This window comes from Lutjanus erythropterus, chromosome 4, assembly GCF_056507025.1.
Source record: "Lutjanus erythropterus isolate fLutEry1 chromosome 4, fLutEry1.hap2, whole genome shotgun sequence".
NCBI lineage: Eukaryota > Metazoa > Chordata > Actinopteri > Lutjaniformes > Lutjanidae > Lutjanus > Lutjanus erythropterus.
This window is the reverse complement of record NC_139320.1, coordinates 41,890,276-41,906,608: the sequence shown is the minus strand read 5'-3', so window position 1 is coordinate 41,906,608 and position 16,333 is coordinate 41,890,276. Positions and strand designations below refer to the sequence as shown.

The following is a 16,333-nucleotide window of genomic DNA, read 5'->3' as shown; positions in this document are numbered from 1 at the left end:
ACGGGAAATCACCTCCACCACCCACTGAGAGAGGCGTTGTTTGGATAGCGCTTTTCCCTGCACTGGTTTGGCAAAGCAGACGAACAGCTGCTCTGTCCGCCGCATCTCCCATGTACGGTTAATGTATATGCGCAGCGTGCGCACAGGACATAAGTTGTGCAAGCGCTGTTGTTCAGCAGATGCAAATGGGGGCGGTGAGAAAGATGACAGCTGACAAACCATTGCTTTATATGACAAAGCAGGCACCTTAGAGATGTATGCGGGATTAGGGCGCAACATCACCTTAGAGTCGTCTAGTGCGAACTGCATGCACGATAGATGAACAGAGAGAGCATGTATATCCCCAATACGCTTCGCTGAACACAGGGATACCAAGAAAGCCGTCTTATACGAGAGTGTATTGACACCCACAGACTGTAACGATTCACGTCTAAAACTTCTCGACTCGTCTTCCCTCTAATCCAAAAATCACCAGTTCTGGTTTGGTTGAAATAAACACTTAATTCATTGCATTGGAAGTGAAAATACTGGAAGAGAAATGGCAAGTATCTTCACATCTGCCTCAGTGAAAGAAGGGTTTATTTGGACTAAACAACCAGAGTTGGTGAGTTTTGAAACAGTGGAAAGATGAGCAAAGGTGTTTTTGGTGGGTTTTTGTTTGTTTGTTTCTGTTGACTTTGAATGAAGTGCGTTTTACAAAAATAAATCTATGGTTTCTGTAAATGTCTGAGACTGGTGGGTTTGGTGACAGAAATGAAACTGTTTTTTTTTCTGGCTAAACTGTGTCAGTCAGACACAAAAAAAAACACAAAAAAAATACTGAAGTTAACCTTAAATACTACATTTTATACAGTAGTTTAATCAATCAGATTACATTTTTTTTTCCAAACCTCTTAGAAACTGTCCATTCTGGAGGCCATGTCATCTCCCACCGTACTGCAGTCCTAACATTCAGTAACATTAGATATTTGATTAACTTCTTGTTTATAGGTTTTGTTGTTGACAACTTGCATTCCCCAACTTTCATCCCAATGTGCTATGAAAGTTACAAAGCTCAGCCAAGAAGTACTCTGCTGGCAAATCAATACATTTTTTACTGATGGTATTTCTACAATGTTGTGCTTTTATTTTAAATAAATAAAATATTGATTAGTTTCTGCAAAGCAGTCTTTATTTCTTTGTATTTTCAGTAAAATGTCAAGGAATTCACAAGATAAATATAAAGTAACAAATAAATATAAAAACCAACTGCTGCATTGCAAACTATATTTATGTGCAAAAGTGCACAAGAACATTGAGGAGGGTTCATTTACTGTAATAATGAAAAGCTAAAACTTTGTACAAGGGTCAACATGTGAAGAAATTCAACCTCTGCATGAAATCTGAACAAGAGAAAACAACATTTCAGTGTTACTCAGATGGATTATCTGTTAAATCCCCTGGATCACCACCGTTTGCTCAGCTCTTGATGTTTATTATCCCTGCAGGTCTTTATGTTGCAAAATGGGCCATGACTCGTTAATCTGAACCCAAAAGAAAACAGAATGTTTAATCAGCAGAACTGTGCTTTGAATCTGTTTTGATATGAAAAAATCTATTTGAGTAGTATATAGTGCAAAGGTTCAAGTGGAGAATTGTTTTTTATAATTAAACTGAGATGCAACTCAGACCACAAGACCTGTTGGTTGACCTTTGATCTGAGGCCGACAAGACCCCACTACAGCAAACACTGAGGACGTACAGGATTTCTAGGAATATTCTGTTTATTTCCACAAGAATTGAAAGGCTCATTTGCAAAAACAGTTATCTCCATTTTAAATTATTTTCCTTTTTAATTGTGCATGTCAAGGAATATCACTGGTGTTTTATTGTTTTGATGATATCACTCTCTTATTTTTACTTTTCCTAAATCATCTTGTTTTTCATTGTGCAGTCAGGTATATATCAATCAAACTGATGCTGGATTATTCATTATAAGAAATTACTTTTAACTGTTTTTGCAAATGATCTCTTCAAATATCTTAGGCCTCATCAAATTCTAGTACACTCTGTTAAATACTTGAAGAGTTAGCAGTCAGTTTTTACCTTCACAGGTTTAATATTATATTCTCACTATATATGTCACATGTCAGGATTTTGTTATTCATTGAAAAGATTAAAATGAACTTTTAAAGGTTAATGTATGTCACTCATCCATATTAACAGGTAAAAAAAAGCAAATAAAGAATAAAATCAAACAAACAAAGCAAACAAACGAACAAAAGAAAAGCTGTCAGCTACTGTAGACACTCTTTCTTCACACATATAATAATAATCTACTGTGTTGAGTTAAAAAAAAATCATTTGCAAATTTGGTAGCAAGACCAAAACCTTGCACTTCTTTGCCTGTTTCTGATATTTTTTTAAGAAATTAAAACAAATAAACTTACATGAGTGTGCAGAAGGAGCTGCAACGTACAGTTGTAAATAAAAAATATATTATTATTTCAACTGAAACTGTGGATCTGTGTGTAAAACATCTCTGTGTTCCAGATACAGACAAGCTTCAGAACAGGTGTATCAGGTGAAATAATTAACTATGTGTGTCTTTATGTTCAGTGAGCAGAAGACACAAGTTTTTAGGTAGGAGTCACTTTTCCATGCAGTATTTGTGTAATTTTGTCCCGTAATGACCTTGTTTGCATCCCATAAATGACGGGATTTAAATTAGCAGGAACCACATGAAATAAAATATATGCAATCTTCCTTAAATCTGGGTAATCTGGGAAACGGTGCAATATGATTGTTAAAAACCCTGACCAGAGCATAATGAGATAGAGGACAAGGTGGCTGGCACATGTTTGCAGCGCTCTGTTGTTCAACTCTTTGTTTTTCTTGATCCAGCAGATGAGAGCTATCCTGATGTAGGTGACGGCGATGCTTCCAATGGAGCAGCCAAAGAGCAGCACGGTGAAAAAGAGGCCGTAGATGTTGTTGATGGACACGTCCTCGCAGGAAAGCTTGAACAGTGACGCGTTGTCACAATAAGCGTTTTGTACGACTGACCTACAGCGGGTCAGCCTCACCGTGAGGCCGATCAGGACGGACACGAGCAGTAAGGACACCCCCCACGCTGATGCTGACAGCACAATCACAGCTTTGGTGGTCATGATTGAGCTGTACTTCAACGGGTGACATATGGCCACATATCTGTCTATAGCCATAATGATGAGGATCATGTGTGAAGCTGATCCAAACGTGTGGCTGTAAAACGCTTGAACGGCACACTGGTTATAGCTGACGAAGCGTTCTGTTGAGATGATGTGAGCCATCAGCTGAGGCAGCAGGACCGTGTTTCCTATCAGATCATTCACAGACAGGTTACAGAACAGGATGTACATCGGCTGGTGCAAACTTTTCTCGGTGATGATGAGAACTAGAACTCCAATGTTAGAAAACAGCAGGGAAAAGTAAACAAACAGCAGTAAGAAAAACAGAGGGTAAGTGAACTCTGGAGATATGTCAAAGCCTTGGATCTCAAGGATGTCACTTGAAACTGTTGTGTTGCTTTCCATTCTGTTCAATCTGATGAAAAACCTACAAGAGAAATGTGTTAGAAATTTAAAATACGTACAGTAACAAAAATGTATATTATTGGAATTTTTTTTAGTCCAAAAAGATATAAAGTCAAAATGAAAAACGCAGAAATGTATTGCATGTTAAGACATTACTTACTTTTCTAAACTATTAATGTCAGTCTTCTTGTCTTGTATAAATCTTTTAACCATCTGAGCACAAATGTGTTCTGCAATAGCAGACAATGACAATTATATTCTAAACATAGAGATGCACAGTAGCTACTTTAAAGTAGCATTTAATGTTACACCATAATGATGCTGACTTTTATTCTGTACACACAATATATACAATAAATGCTAAAAAAAAAACCTACAACCAGGCATAGTCACAGTGTTGTATGTTTTCTCAGATGACTGTACCTTGCGTGTGGAGATGTGAATCCACTCAGCAGCTGGATCTTCATTTTTATCTTCAGCATGAGTGACGTTTGACATCGCTTCATTGCCCTCCCCATTAGAGATCCAGTGGTTTATTTACTTGAACACATATGTCCATTCAAAAGTTACGTTTTCAAAACACTCACAACCCTGAACTAAGAGTCACTGACCAATATGAAACATTTTGTTTGTAAAATGCTCTAACCCTCACAAAACATTAAAAACTGCAACAAAAACAACAGCTTCCATCAAACAACACAACGTGTGGTCAAATTCACAGATTCCTTCAATGCAACATTACACAGTGGATTACAAAATACAAAATACAACAATCAGTATGAATCGTTCAACCTTACTTTGTGCCATCTGTGCAATTTGTTGATATTTTGCATGTTTTTAGTACATGGTAAATAAGGTAAGCAAGCATATGACAGCATGAAATGTCTTTTCTCCAAAGATAATTTTACCCAAGACTAGACAAATACACACATTCATTATGATAAAGCTTTTGTACTACATTCTTTCTTGAATGTTGAGATCACAAAATCTAATGACTATATTGTGACGTATAATATTTATCATGACTGTGATGCATCACAGTGTTACATGCGTTACATCTTGTGCAGAGTTTTTGATATTTGTAACTTTTTAATTGAATCAAGCAAAATCTAAATCTTGCTGCCTTTCCTTTGAAAATGTTTGCTTGTATCTGTATTCACAGTTACAACAGTTACAACAACTTAGAAATATACAAATGTAATTTCTAGGAGACAGGGTTGTACTTTGGTTTAACTGGTGAAAAGTTTTAAAATACAGGAAGAGAGATTGACTTTTACAAAACTGAGGCTTCTGACCTCTGGGGCTATTTGAACCTTTACTTGCTCAAGACTCTCTAACATGTATCTAAACAAACATTACATTCATTTATTCATCGTCTGTAACTGCTTATCCTTGAAGGATAGCTGGAGTCTGTCCCAGCTGACACTGGGTGAGAGGCAGGGTTCACCCTGAACAAGTTGCCAGTTCATCTCAGGGCTGACACACACAGAGACAGACAACCATTCACTCTCACGTTCACAATTATGGCCAATTTAGAGTCGCCAGTTAATCTAGCACGCTGAATGTCTTTGAACTGTGGGAGGAAGCCAGAGTACCTGGAGAGAACCTTTTTTGTTGTTGTTGTTGTTGTTGTTGTTGTTGTTGTTGTTTCTATTACTAACATTTTATGTCATACTTAAAAAATGCATGCAGCAGTTTCATTTTAGTTTAGTTTTAGCTGTGTTTTGTTTGTAGGCCAACCTTTGGAGAAACTCTATGGATCAGCCTACCATAATAACATATTAAGACTGCCTAACAACACTGTTTCTAATCACCATGTCCTGCCACATCCTGAACAGTGAATACAGATTTTTACCATCCAACCAGAGCAACAGGGTCCTGTGATTTAATAAGGCCAGACTCAGTCAATCTTAAAATGAAATGTGGAGCTCAATCCCAGATCAAATGTATGTTAAAGGCCCTTGAATGTCATCTTCGGTGTTAATATTGTTAAATGTAGTGGATTGTTTGTCTGCTGTCTTACTTTTTGTGATTGTAATATCATGTTGGATGTATGTATTTTTTTTTTTTTTTTTGTCTTGATGTAGTTTGATGTTGCAAAGGAGCTGCTCTTACGCAAGACAAATTTCAGACATGTTCTGACAATAAAATTATAAATCAATCAATCAATCATCTGTGCTTTCTTCAAAAGCCAGAGTATGCAGTGACAACTCTTTGCTGTGTAACTGATCATCTATATCACTTGATAACTTGCAAATCCACTCTGCCATGGTTTTTATGACCAGAAAGCATTACAGTCATGGACACTCACACACTGGGCTCCTAAGGTCTTTCTCCAACAAATACAGGATTCAGTTCAGGCAGCAAAGAAAAACCCTGTGGAAGTTTCATACTGAGTGTGACTGGTCTCCTGGATTAATATGTATAAGCAGACCTACAGGACAAGTTAGTAAACACCCAAAAAACATGTAAACTCTACAAAGAAAGGCCTCAAAAAGTAGATTTGTCCCACACGGTTTGATGTGAGGTGACAGCACTGATCACTGAACCATTTTATTGCGATTATAATTAAGGTATTGTACAGAAGAAAAAACACAGAATGAAATTAGAGGGTCAAATCAATTAGGCCTATCAAAGCAACTCAGCGGTCCATCATGTCCATTTCCCTTGGGTGAGATGATTAGTCTTAATGTCCTAATGTCCTAATGGCTCTTTTGTGGGCACGAGCAGTGTCCTTGTTCCCACAGGCCTGGTGTTGTCACTTCACTGCTCTGTTTCAATTAGTATTTTTCTTCTGAGACATATAAAAAGGCTGAACAGTACAAATCTAATATGTTAGACATTTTTAATTGATGGAACCTTTTGACCTGTTCATTAAACCTGAGTATTAATGTCATAAAACACTGTAGATGAATGGAGAGGGCGGAAAAAAACACACAAAGCAAAGATTATGTTGTGGTAGTTTAACGTCAGCTGTGAATTAATCTGTTGAAAATTGATAATTAAAGTTAAAGAATCAAATGTTTATAAGTTGTATGGTCTCATGTTGTAGCCTCCCCTGAGTGTTATTAAAACAAAACTCTTCATTAGCAAACAACGAGCAAGCTGGAGGTTTACTAATTGTCAAGGGATTAATTACAATGTGACACAGTTAATAACAAATCAGTTAATTATATCTCAAAGGTGCTCATTAATAAATGTGTTTTGACAAAGTAGTGACACATCTGGCTGATGTAACTCTTCCAATTTGTAGTGAATCCAGTTACATAATATTGTTGCAGTAGCCCCTGGATACGATCAGAGTTGGAAAAGATAATTCTGAGTATTCCTAAAATTGTGCGACATCAAACAGCCTTTTAGAAGTAAATGAAACTAAAGAAGAGAAGATGCCGCATGAGTTTGCTAAAGGTTTGCACCTCCAGCCGGGCCTTTCCCAGCAGTGTTGTACAATAAAGTGTGGATTTGATATTAGATTTTATAGTCAACTATTAAAACAAAGCCAACTTTATAGCTGGATTTATGAAATTCAAAGATCAAGACTGTGAGGTTAAAGTGACTGTAAAATTGTCTTTTTTGATTGGTTGTGGAGATTGTAATAAGTTTGGTAATCAAGAAAAACAATGTTTCTACATCAGGTCCTGTGTTTGAAAAGATAAAGCCCTAGTTGCAACGTCAAATAAGAGACAATCAATCAAATTAAAGATTAAACCTTATCTCACTTTCAGTCACTTCCTTAGATGAAATGTCTCACGTAGAGTACATGATCAAAATGTATCACAAACCACATACTGTAAAGAAGCTGAGAAAGGCTTGATGAAGGTGAAAGGTTTTAATGCTGTTATCTCATGTTCATTTTTTTGTGATCTTGAGATAACAAAGCTTGGTTTCTCGTGATAACAGGACAATTTATCTGGTTATCTCAAGAAAACAAAAGGCAGATTTCTCATGATAATTTATTACAATAAAGTGACTTTTCACTCGCCTGTGACGTTGCAGGTATCCTTCATCTTAAATGACAACGATTGATCTGAATGGTCTCTCTAACATATGAACACACAATTCAGTTTCTGCCTATGTTAGATCTTGATTGAGGTACAGTCGTTCTTGAAAGTTTTAATCAGTTGGTGCAGTTGTCAAGATACCATTTACATTATAATTAATAAGCTGAAACAAACACAAAAAACGTAAGCACGTCCATTCACGGCTTCTGTAATATTGCAACAGAAAAACTGTTCCTCTTTTTTTGTCTGGATTGAAAATATTTTTTCTTTAAACTTGTTTTTGCTCTCTGTTTGAACATTTAACTCTGCATTCCTGAAAACTAAGTCAGTCTCACATGTTGTAGGTGCAATAATAAACTCTTTTTTGTCCTGTAAAAATAAACAGTTTTCATTTTAAAAACCTCTCAAGACTGCCCTCAAATTTAAGTAACTAAGTAGATCACATCTTGTAATGCATACTTAAGTACAAGTAAAAGTACAGACTTGAAAATCTACTCATTAAAGTACAAGCCCCCAACCCCCAAAAAACTACTTTATTACAGTAATTTGAGTATTTGTAATTAGTTACTTCCACCCCTGGATATTAATTCAGTTTTACTTGAGAAAACAAGTTCAGTAAGTGAAAGTTTTAACTCTTAAACAATGAATGTTGGGAAGTCTCCTTATATGCAAATCATTTTTCTTTAGAAACTGACTTTAATGAGTCGATTGAAATCAGTACTTTAATTCAGCTCATCAATTCAAGTCAAACAACTTGAAGTTCTGAAGTATTCTGCAAATAAATACTAGAATTTCTTTAGTTCAATTGGCCTGAATAAATAAAACCTGTATATTTTATGTTATGTTAATTATAAATTAGTGCATGATTTTTGCAGTGAATTCATTTTCTTTTATTTATGTCAATTTACATCTTTAGCTGTTCCTTATCTTGCCATCACTTGTAATCATAACCTCATCTCATTTTATCTTATCAGTTTGCTGGGAATTAATTTAGTAATTTGGGTGCAGCACTACAGTAAAACATTTAGCATCACTACCAACCAAGTACAGACTCATATAGACATAATCCTATTCAATCGTGAGGTTTTACCAATCCAAAATGCCGGTATTTGACGTCCTGGGAATGAGACTCAACAATCAACTTTCTTTCTGGTGTGCTTACAAACAGCTTGTAAAATCCTATGGATTCTACTTTTAAATGTAAATGTAACACTTCCAGTAATTTATTTGGACATAATATTCATTCATAAAAAAATAATTAAACTTATACCTGCTGGGATCCATAGGTTTGTTTTTCTTTATAAAAGCAATCTCAGAACTTTATACTGTCTTCACGTATTTGCAAAGCAGCTGACAATCCCAGAGGACAAAGGTGATGTCACGAAGTTATGGTTATAACTCTAGATAAAGCAAGGTGGTCAGGGCCGTTCTCAGACTTCATGCAGAACTACTACGAAAGTGAAATGTTGTGTAACTTGCTTTAGACACTGACTTGATTTCCAGTAATGACAGTTCATCACTGTTTTTCTTCTTACTAATCTGAGTAAAAATGGAAAACGAATCTTTTGGATTTAGCGCTCAGTTAACCCTGGACCCGTTTGTTATTCCACCTGGAGGAAAGTATCCCATATTTTTTCTTGGTATTACAATTTATTTCTTTGGCATATTTTGCAACCTGACCTTGTTGACTCTGATCATATTGAAGAGGAACCTGCACAAGCCCATGTATTTCATCCTGTTCAGTCTTCCCCTAAATGATCTCATAGGCATAACTGCAATGCTGCCTAAAGTACTTTCAGACATCGTCACAGAGACAAATAAGGTTCACTATCCTCTCTGTGTTTTACAAGCGTTCTTGCTGCACATGTATGGCGGTGGAATTTTGTTCATTCTTGCAGCAATGTCTTTTGATCGTTATGCTGCCATCTGCATGCCGCTACGCTACACCTCCATCATGACCCCCAGAGTTGTCATTTGTATTATCGCTCTCGTTTGGGGTCTTGACTTTGTCTTGATTGTATCGTTGTTCTCTTTACAGACAAGACTTCCCAGGTGCAAGTCTGTTATTATGAATGTGTTCTGTGATAACCCGTCTCTGCTGAAGCTCACATGTGGAAACACGGCAGTCAATAACATTATAGGGTTGTTCAACACAGCTGTCATGCAGGCTGTGAGTGTGTCTGTTCAGGCATTTTCCTATGTAAAGATTCTGATCGCGTGTGTGGTGTCGAGGAGGTCCGAAGCAAAGACGAAAGCTGTCAACACGTGTGTGGCGCAGTTGGTCATATTAATCATATTTGAGATTGTGGGAACTTTCACAATTTTATCTCACAGGTTTAAAAATGTCTCAGCTGACTTGCAAAAGATAATGGGAATGTTAATTTTTCTTGTACCCCCTCTTCTCAATCCCATTGTCTACGGGCTGTATACGAGTGAAATACGAAACACTCTCTTGAGTGTCTTAAAAAAGAGTAGAGTATCCATCTTAATCTTTGCACAAGGCCGTTAACAGCAATGAATTATGAATATTTGAACTGCAGTCACCATCATAACACTGTGCGATCTCAAAGGGTTCACTCTGATACTGTAAACAATGATATGGAAACATTATCAACTGCAACACATGCATGAACCTGAACAAACTAAAATCACTTCTGTGCTGTGTGGAAGCTCTACATTCTTGATGGAAATGCTGTTTTCGTTTTACTCTGGATTTGAGGTGCATTGACTCATACTTTTGTCAATATAATTTTAACTTGTTTTGTAAAAAGAGTTTTGTAAAAGGTAGGAACATATTTATCCCAGTCAATGATACAAAGTCAACCTTCTGAGAGTGTTGGAGTCCCACAGTTGAAAATGATAAGATGAACTCAAACCGTCAAACTGTGCACTTCCCTCTGCAATCTTCTCAAAAAAAAAAAATGTTACTTTAAAACACATACTTTTCACTGTTACTTTTGTGTTTCTTTTGGTATGTAGATTGTTTTGTGTTGTTAAAGTACAATAGTGTGTATTTCTTGATGTGTATATTTAAAAATACTGTATTTTTTCATCTAATTTTTACACCTATTGTTGTTTATGTGTTTCTTTGTCTTTATTTGATCATTGTTTACTGATTTTCTGCTCATTGTTCTTTGCTGCATTTTCCTGAAGTGATGTTAACTTTGTTTTTTTTCTTACATATATATATATATATATGTATAACATTATTTTCTATTGTTTGGTGTTTTTCCTAAAGGGAGGGAGGTCCATCATATAAACCCATATCTTCCTAACTTATGATGAAACATTTCTTTTTCATATAGATTTTTTTCATTATATGGATTTAATGTAGTTTTACATGTGAAAATACAAAATAAAAAACATTTTTTTCATTTTAAGTGTTTTGCAAAACGTTCTCTCAGATATTTATCACATTCTTAACTTGTGCTTATAGTCTTCACATTTAATTGTATGTTAAAGAGTGAAATTTGCATCTGATCTCCTTCAGTGTTCACATTTTTCTTTACTTATCAAGCACTAAATGCACCATACTTACCTGGTGTCAAAAATGCAGACAGCTTTACATCTATCAATCACACTGCAGTTATTGCTAAATTCAAAACAAACAAAAAAGAATATTGCTGTACAATATGTGCAGATGTATGCCATGTAATAAAAATCGAATTATTCTGAAACACGTCACAATGATAAAGTAATGATTCAGTACTCAGTAACCACTTAGTATTGTGCACAACTTTACTTGAAGAAACACAAAAAGTTTAAATAATTCACAAGTAATAATTAAATAATGATTTAGTACTCAATAACCACTTAGTAATTGTGCACAACTTTGCTTGAAGGGTAAATAATGAGAAAATAATGAGAAACTACTCATAACTACTAGTATTATATATCACTTTACTTTAAGGGACACAAAAAGAGTAATTAATCGTGAAATAGTGAGTGACTAATATTAATCATAAGGAAATGAGAGACTATGCGGGATTATGACTTGATTTTAGGGTGCACAAAAAATGTCATAAGCCAATGATGAATTAATGATGGACGACTTAATAACTACTCAGTATTATGTATCACTTCACTTTGGGCATACAAAAACAGAAAGTACTGAGGTTGTTCCTCATTTGCTCTTAATTTGTTCCCTGGTAACTACTAAAAATTGTGTGTATCTAAATGTTAAATGTTAGCAATGTGATAAACAGAGTGTGTTCCTCATTTTCTAAACTTGGATGTGGATTATTTAATTAAAAAAAAATCCTCCTGGTCTGAAAAATGCAGTCAATGCAGAAATGCCAGAACTGCATTTCCTCAAATGGCCACTTGAAGCTGGCTCCAAAAAGTAATCAATTCCCGATATACATTCACTGGCCACTTCATTAGGTACACCTTGCTAGTAGTGGCTAGGACCCCCTTTTGCCTTCAGAACTGCCTTAATTCTTCATGGCATAGATTCGACAAAGCTCTGGAAACATTCCTCAGAGAATTTGGTCCATGCTGACATGATAGCCTCATGCAGTTGCTGCAGATTTATCAGCTGCACATCCACGATGTGCATTTTCTGTTCCACCACATCATAAAGGTTCCCTACTGGACTGAGATCTGGTGACTGTGGAGGCCACTGGAGTACAATGAACTCATTGTTTTGTTTAAGAAACCAGTCTGAGATGATTTGAGCTTTGTGGCACGGCGTCTCACCCTGCTGGAAGTAGCCTTCAGAAGATGGGCTCATAAAGTGATGGACATGGTACTAAGGGGCCCACAGTGTACCAAGAAAATATCCCCTACACCATTACACCCCCAGCAGTAGCTTGAACCATTGATACAAGGCAGGATGGATCCATGCATCAGACCAGGCAACATTTTTCTAATCTTCTATTGTCCAAGTTGGTGAGCCCGTGTGAATAATAGCCTCACTTTCCTGTTCTTAGCCGACAGGAGTGGCACCTGGTGCGATCTTCTGCTGCTGTAGCTCATCTGCTTCAAGGTACGAGTGGTTACAGTTGCCTGTCTATTGTCTCAAACCACTCTGGCCATTCTCCTCTGACCTCTGGTATCAACCGCTCACTGAATATTTTCTCTTTTTCGGACCATTCTCTGTAAACCCTGGAGATGGTTGCGCGTGAAAATCCTAGTAGATCAGCAGTTCCTGAAATACTCAGACCAGCCCGTCTGGCACCAACAACCATGCCGCATTTGAAATCAAATCACCCTTCTTCCCCATTCTGATGCTTGGTTTGAACTTCAGCAGGTCGTCTTGACCATGCCTGCACGCCTAAATGCATTGAGTTGCTGCCATTTGATTGACTGAGTAGATATTTGTGTTAATGAGCACTTGAACAGGTATACTTAATAAAGTGGCCGGTGAGTATATTTACAGCCTTGTCAAAAAACGGTTTTGGTTTCTACAGCTAACTCTCCCATTCCTGACAACTGCCCACCTCTTTGCTCATTTTTGGATCTGTCAGGAATTAACAGAATCAGTGGCTCCTCAGAAACCTGTGGGTGACATCACATAGACATCACTCATGTTTTATACGGTCTGTTTCCATCCATTCATCCTAATAAAAGCTACTCATCCAACAAGTCAAGAAGCTTTTCTTGGTTTGAATGTAATTCAAGTAGTGTCATCTTAACCCATCACCAGACTGACGGTGGACAGACAGTGCTGGAAAAACCATGAATCTAAGCTATGATCCCACCTGAGTGAAATTTGCTTATGACTCAGTCTTAACAAACAGTTAAACTAGCAGCAAACATGAGATTGAATTAAACATGAATTAAACATAAATACCAGTGGACAGGTATTTAAAGGTAAGTAAGCTGTTTAAACATTTAATTCTGTCTGATATACAAAAGGCAACTGTTTTGAAACTGCGTTACATCATACATGTTTTCCCTGTGGGATGACAGTTGCCATTACAAAAAGCTGCCCTCTTGGTTAGTATCACTGGTTATCCTTGGTGCTTGCGGTAAATGCCAATAAGAGGCAGAGTCTTTTGTATTATCTCTTGTACTATGTTTCGACTGGTGAGAATAAGATAACATATCTCCAGAGGTAAGATAACAGAGGCACAGCTGAGTTATTCCATAGCACTTAAGGTTGTTTGCTTGTGTTTCACTTTTTTCCAGTTGAAAATTGTTTCTTCATCGGTCATTAAGAGTTGCCAATTTTTTCAACAGGAGAAGCAACAGCAATAAAATTATAGTGTACAGTACTGTATAATTATGTACACAAACGCATCGTCTGCAGTTTTATTAACATTAGAAACACTGGGTTTATCTAATGCATCTGTCTACCCAGCATTTTTGTTTGGGACTTTAACATATCTGTCTATTATGTTTTGCAACATGTTGGTTTTAGTCACTATTGCTTGTAGTAAAAAGCTTCACAAACCCATGTTTATCCTGCTGTTCAACTTGCCTATTAGTGACATGGTGGGTGCTACAGCTTTTTTCCCTCAGCTGATTTTCAGCATTGTGACACAGAACAGACTGATTTCCTATCCTGCATGTATCACTCAGGCTTTTCTGATTCATGTTTATGGTACAGCGAACTTGTTGATCTTAAGTGCCATGGCATATGACAGATATGTTGCTATATGTTGTCCTCTGAGGTATAATGCCATCATGACGCCACATAACTTAGTCAGAATTATTATTTTAATATGGTGCATTAATTTCTCAATAATGGTGACATTGTTTTTGTTGCTTGTACGTTTCAAAATCTGCAGGACAAATATTGTAGATTTGTTCTGTAACAATCCTTCATTAGTGAAACTGATCTGTGATGATACCAGAGTGAACAACTACTATGGACTGTTTTTTGTGGTATTACTCCAAGGCGGACCACTGTTATTAGTAATTTATACTTATGCACAGATTCTACGTACATGTATTATGACTAATCAGGCTGATGCCCTGCAAAAGGCCATTCAGACATGTGGCTCACATTTAGTTGTGTATTTATTCCTACAAATCAATACTTTAGTTGCACTCCTATCTCATCGCATTGGGAGTGTGTCCCCTTTTCTGAGGAAGACTTTTGGTGTGTCAATTTTAATTTTTCCTCCTTTTTTGGATCCGATCATTTATGGGCTGAAAACCAAAGAACTCAAGCAGAGCATAAAAATATTACTAAAGAGAAAATCTTAGAGTGGCAGTCACAGTTTTTAGTTTTCCTATTAAGTATTTTAATTTCATGAAGGGAATTAAACCTTTATTTTTCAAATTTAGACTTATTACTTAATTTGTTATAATTTCATTTATAAATTGCAGACTTTGTTTTTGACAGAACATAATGTTTGATTTTCTTTTTTAGGTTTAAAGGCAGCATTTCATTTATATTTTATCCCTTTTCTTCATTCAAGTTTAATATGTAGACATTTTTTCTTTAATTTGTGTTTTTTTTATTTGTAGTCATTTATAATTATGAAAAACAATGCTCTGATGTCATTTTTGGACAAATAAGTTTATTGATAAACTATAAAATATCCTACAAATGCATATTTGTGTCACAAATGTTTGATAACCACATTTGAGTGACCATTACAATATTGTCCCAATTGTTTTGTTTTTTTTTAACTCTCCAATATTGTTGGCTTGGCCCCAGTAAATATCCAGTATTGGGTGGGCTCTAATGAATACAGCGACTTACACATTTTTTTCATCTGATGATAGACACACCTGCCATAGAAACAGCTGAGTACATTGTCCAATCGTCCCTAAAAAGTGTTGATTATAGATTATAGACTTTTTACACTGTTCATCCAGTTTGGATATAAATGATCTCAAATTAAAGCTTTTTTTTAATGTATAATCCATTGTCTCGGGGGTATACAGAGTCAAAATAACAGAAATGTTGTCACTGTCAAATACTTATACTGGAGCTGACTGTATATTCAACTTGGTTTAAAACTGTGTAATTTCATGCCACTGTGTCTGATATGTAATATTTTCTAATAATGTATGTGGACTGTAATTTGAGCTATTAATGTGGAAATGTAAAACAAATATTTATATTGTTTTAAAATATAAGGATACAGAAATTTTAAAATACACATATTTTTATTGTCCTCAACAGTAAATTAAATCAAATAGTTTCAGTATGTGCCTATGCTCTATGTGAAACTTATGTAATTTCCAAATAAATGATTGGCAAATGTAGAAAATGTGTGATACGACTAATCTCGATATTTTCAAACACTAAATTGTTATGTACATGTGAAAACCTCCTGTAATTCATTTGTATGGTGGCAGACAAAGGCAAACACACTTTATGAAACTTTATGAAATGCATACAAATAGACAAAACACAAGCAAACTGAGAAAACATCTTCATCTATTTGACAACACAGGCACGGCATTTAGAAAGCACACTGCAAATACACACAACACAACAAATACACAAACACACCGCAAATACATAAAACAGCAACAGAAGTGTTTGTAAGGACATTAAAAAAGTGCTGAACGCGGCTCAGACACATTTGTTGTTGGTGTGTGATGCACGAAGTTATTAAAGTTGGGTCTATATACCATTTGTTTATGTTGTGGGTTTTGAAGACTGCTACGGCTCTACTCTGCACATGTGCTGACACTGAGCACTGCAGAGAAATGTGTTAGTAACATCTGATGAGAAACCCAAAGATGTTCTTCTTGGGTAATTTACGAGGCTAACTCAGGAGATCCAAGAGAGTTTTTAGAGGGCCACACCCATCGTCAAATGCTACTATATCAGCCAACATTTTTCACCACAACTAATGCGTGTGCCAAATT

The 16,333-nt window shown here is 36.1% G+C and overlaps 3 protein-coding genes across 3 annotated transcripts; 2 read left to right on the top strand and 1 right to left on the bottom strand.

Annotated features, from left to right (window-relative positions):
• Nucleotides 1–2,564: 2,564 nt before the first annotated feature.
• Nucleotides 2,565–3,554, bottom strand: LOC146329043 (olfactory receptor 5B12-like). The gene has a single exon (XM_084716609.1). The coding sequence runs from the start codon at nucleotides 3,552–3,554 to the stop codon at nucleotides 2,619–2,621; it is 936 nt and encodes a 311-aa protein (XP_084572735.1). The 3' UTR covers nucleotides 2,565–2,618.
• A 5,504-nt stretch (nucleotides 3,555–9,058) lies between these two features.
• Nucleotides 9,059–10,133, top strand: LOC146329042 (olfactory receptor 52B2-like). The gene has a single exon (XM_084716608.1). It carries the CDS (start codon nucleotides 9,105–9,107, stop codon nucleotides 10,062–10,064), a length of 960 nt encoding a protein of 319 aa, XP_084572734.1. The 5' UTR covers nucleotides 9,059–9,104; the 3' UTR covers nucleotides 10,065–10,133.
• Nucleotides 10,134–13,652: 3,519 nt separating this feature from the next.
• On the top strand, nucleotides 13,653–14,710 carry LOC146329041 (olfactory receptor 56A4-like). Its single transcript, XM_084716732.1, has one exon. It carries the CDS (start codon nucleotides 13,784–13,786, stop codon nucleotides 14,708–14,710), a length of 927 nt encoding a protein of 308 aa, XP_084572858.1. The 5' UTR covers nucleotides 13,653–13,783.
• Nucleotides 14,711–16,333: the final 1,623 nt, after the last annotated feature.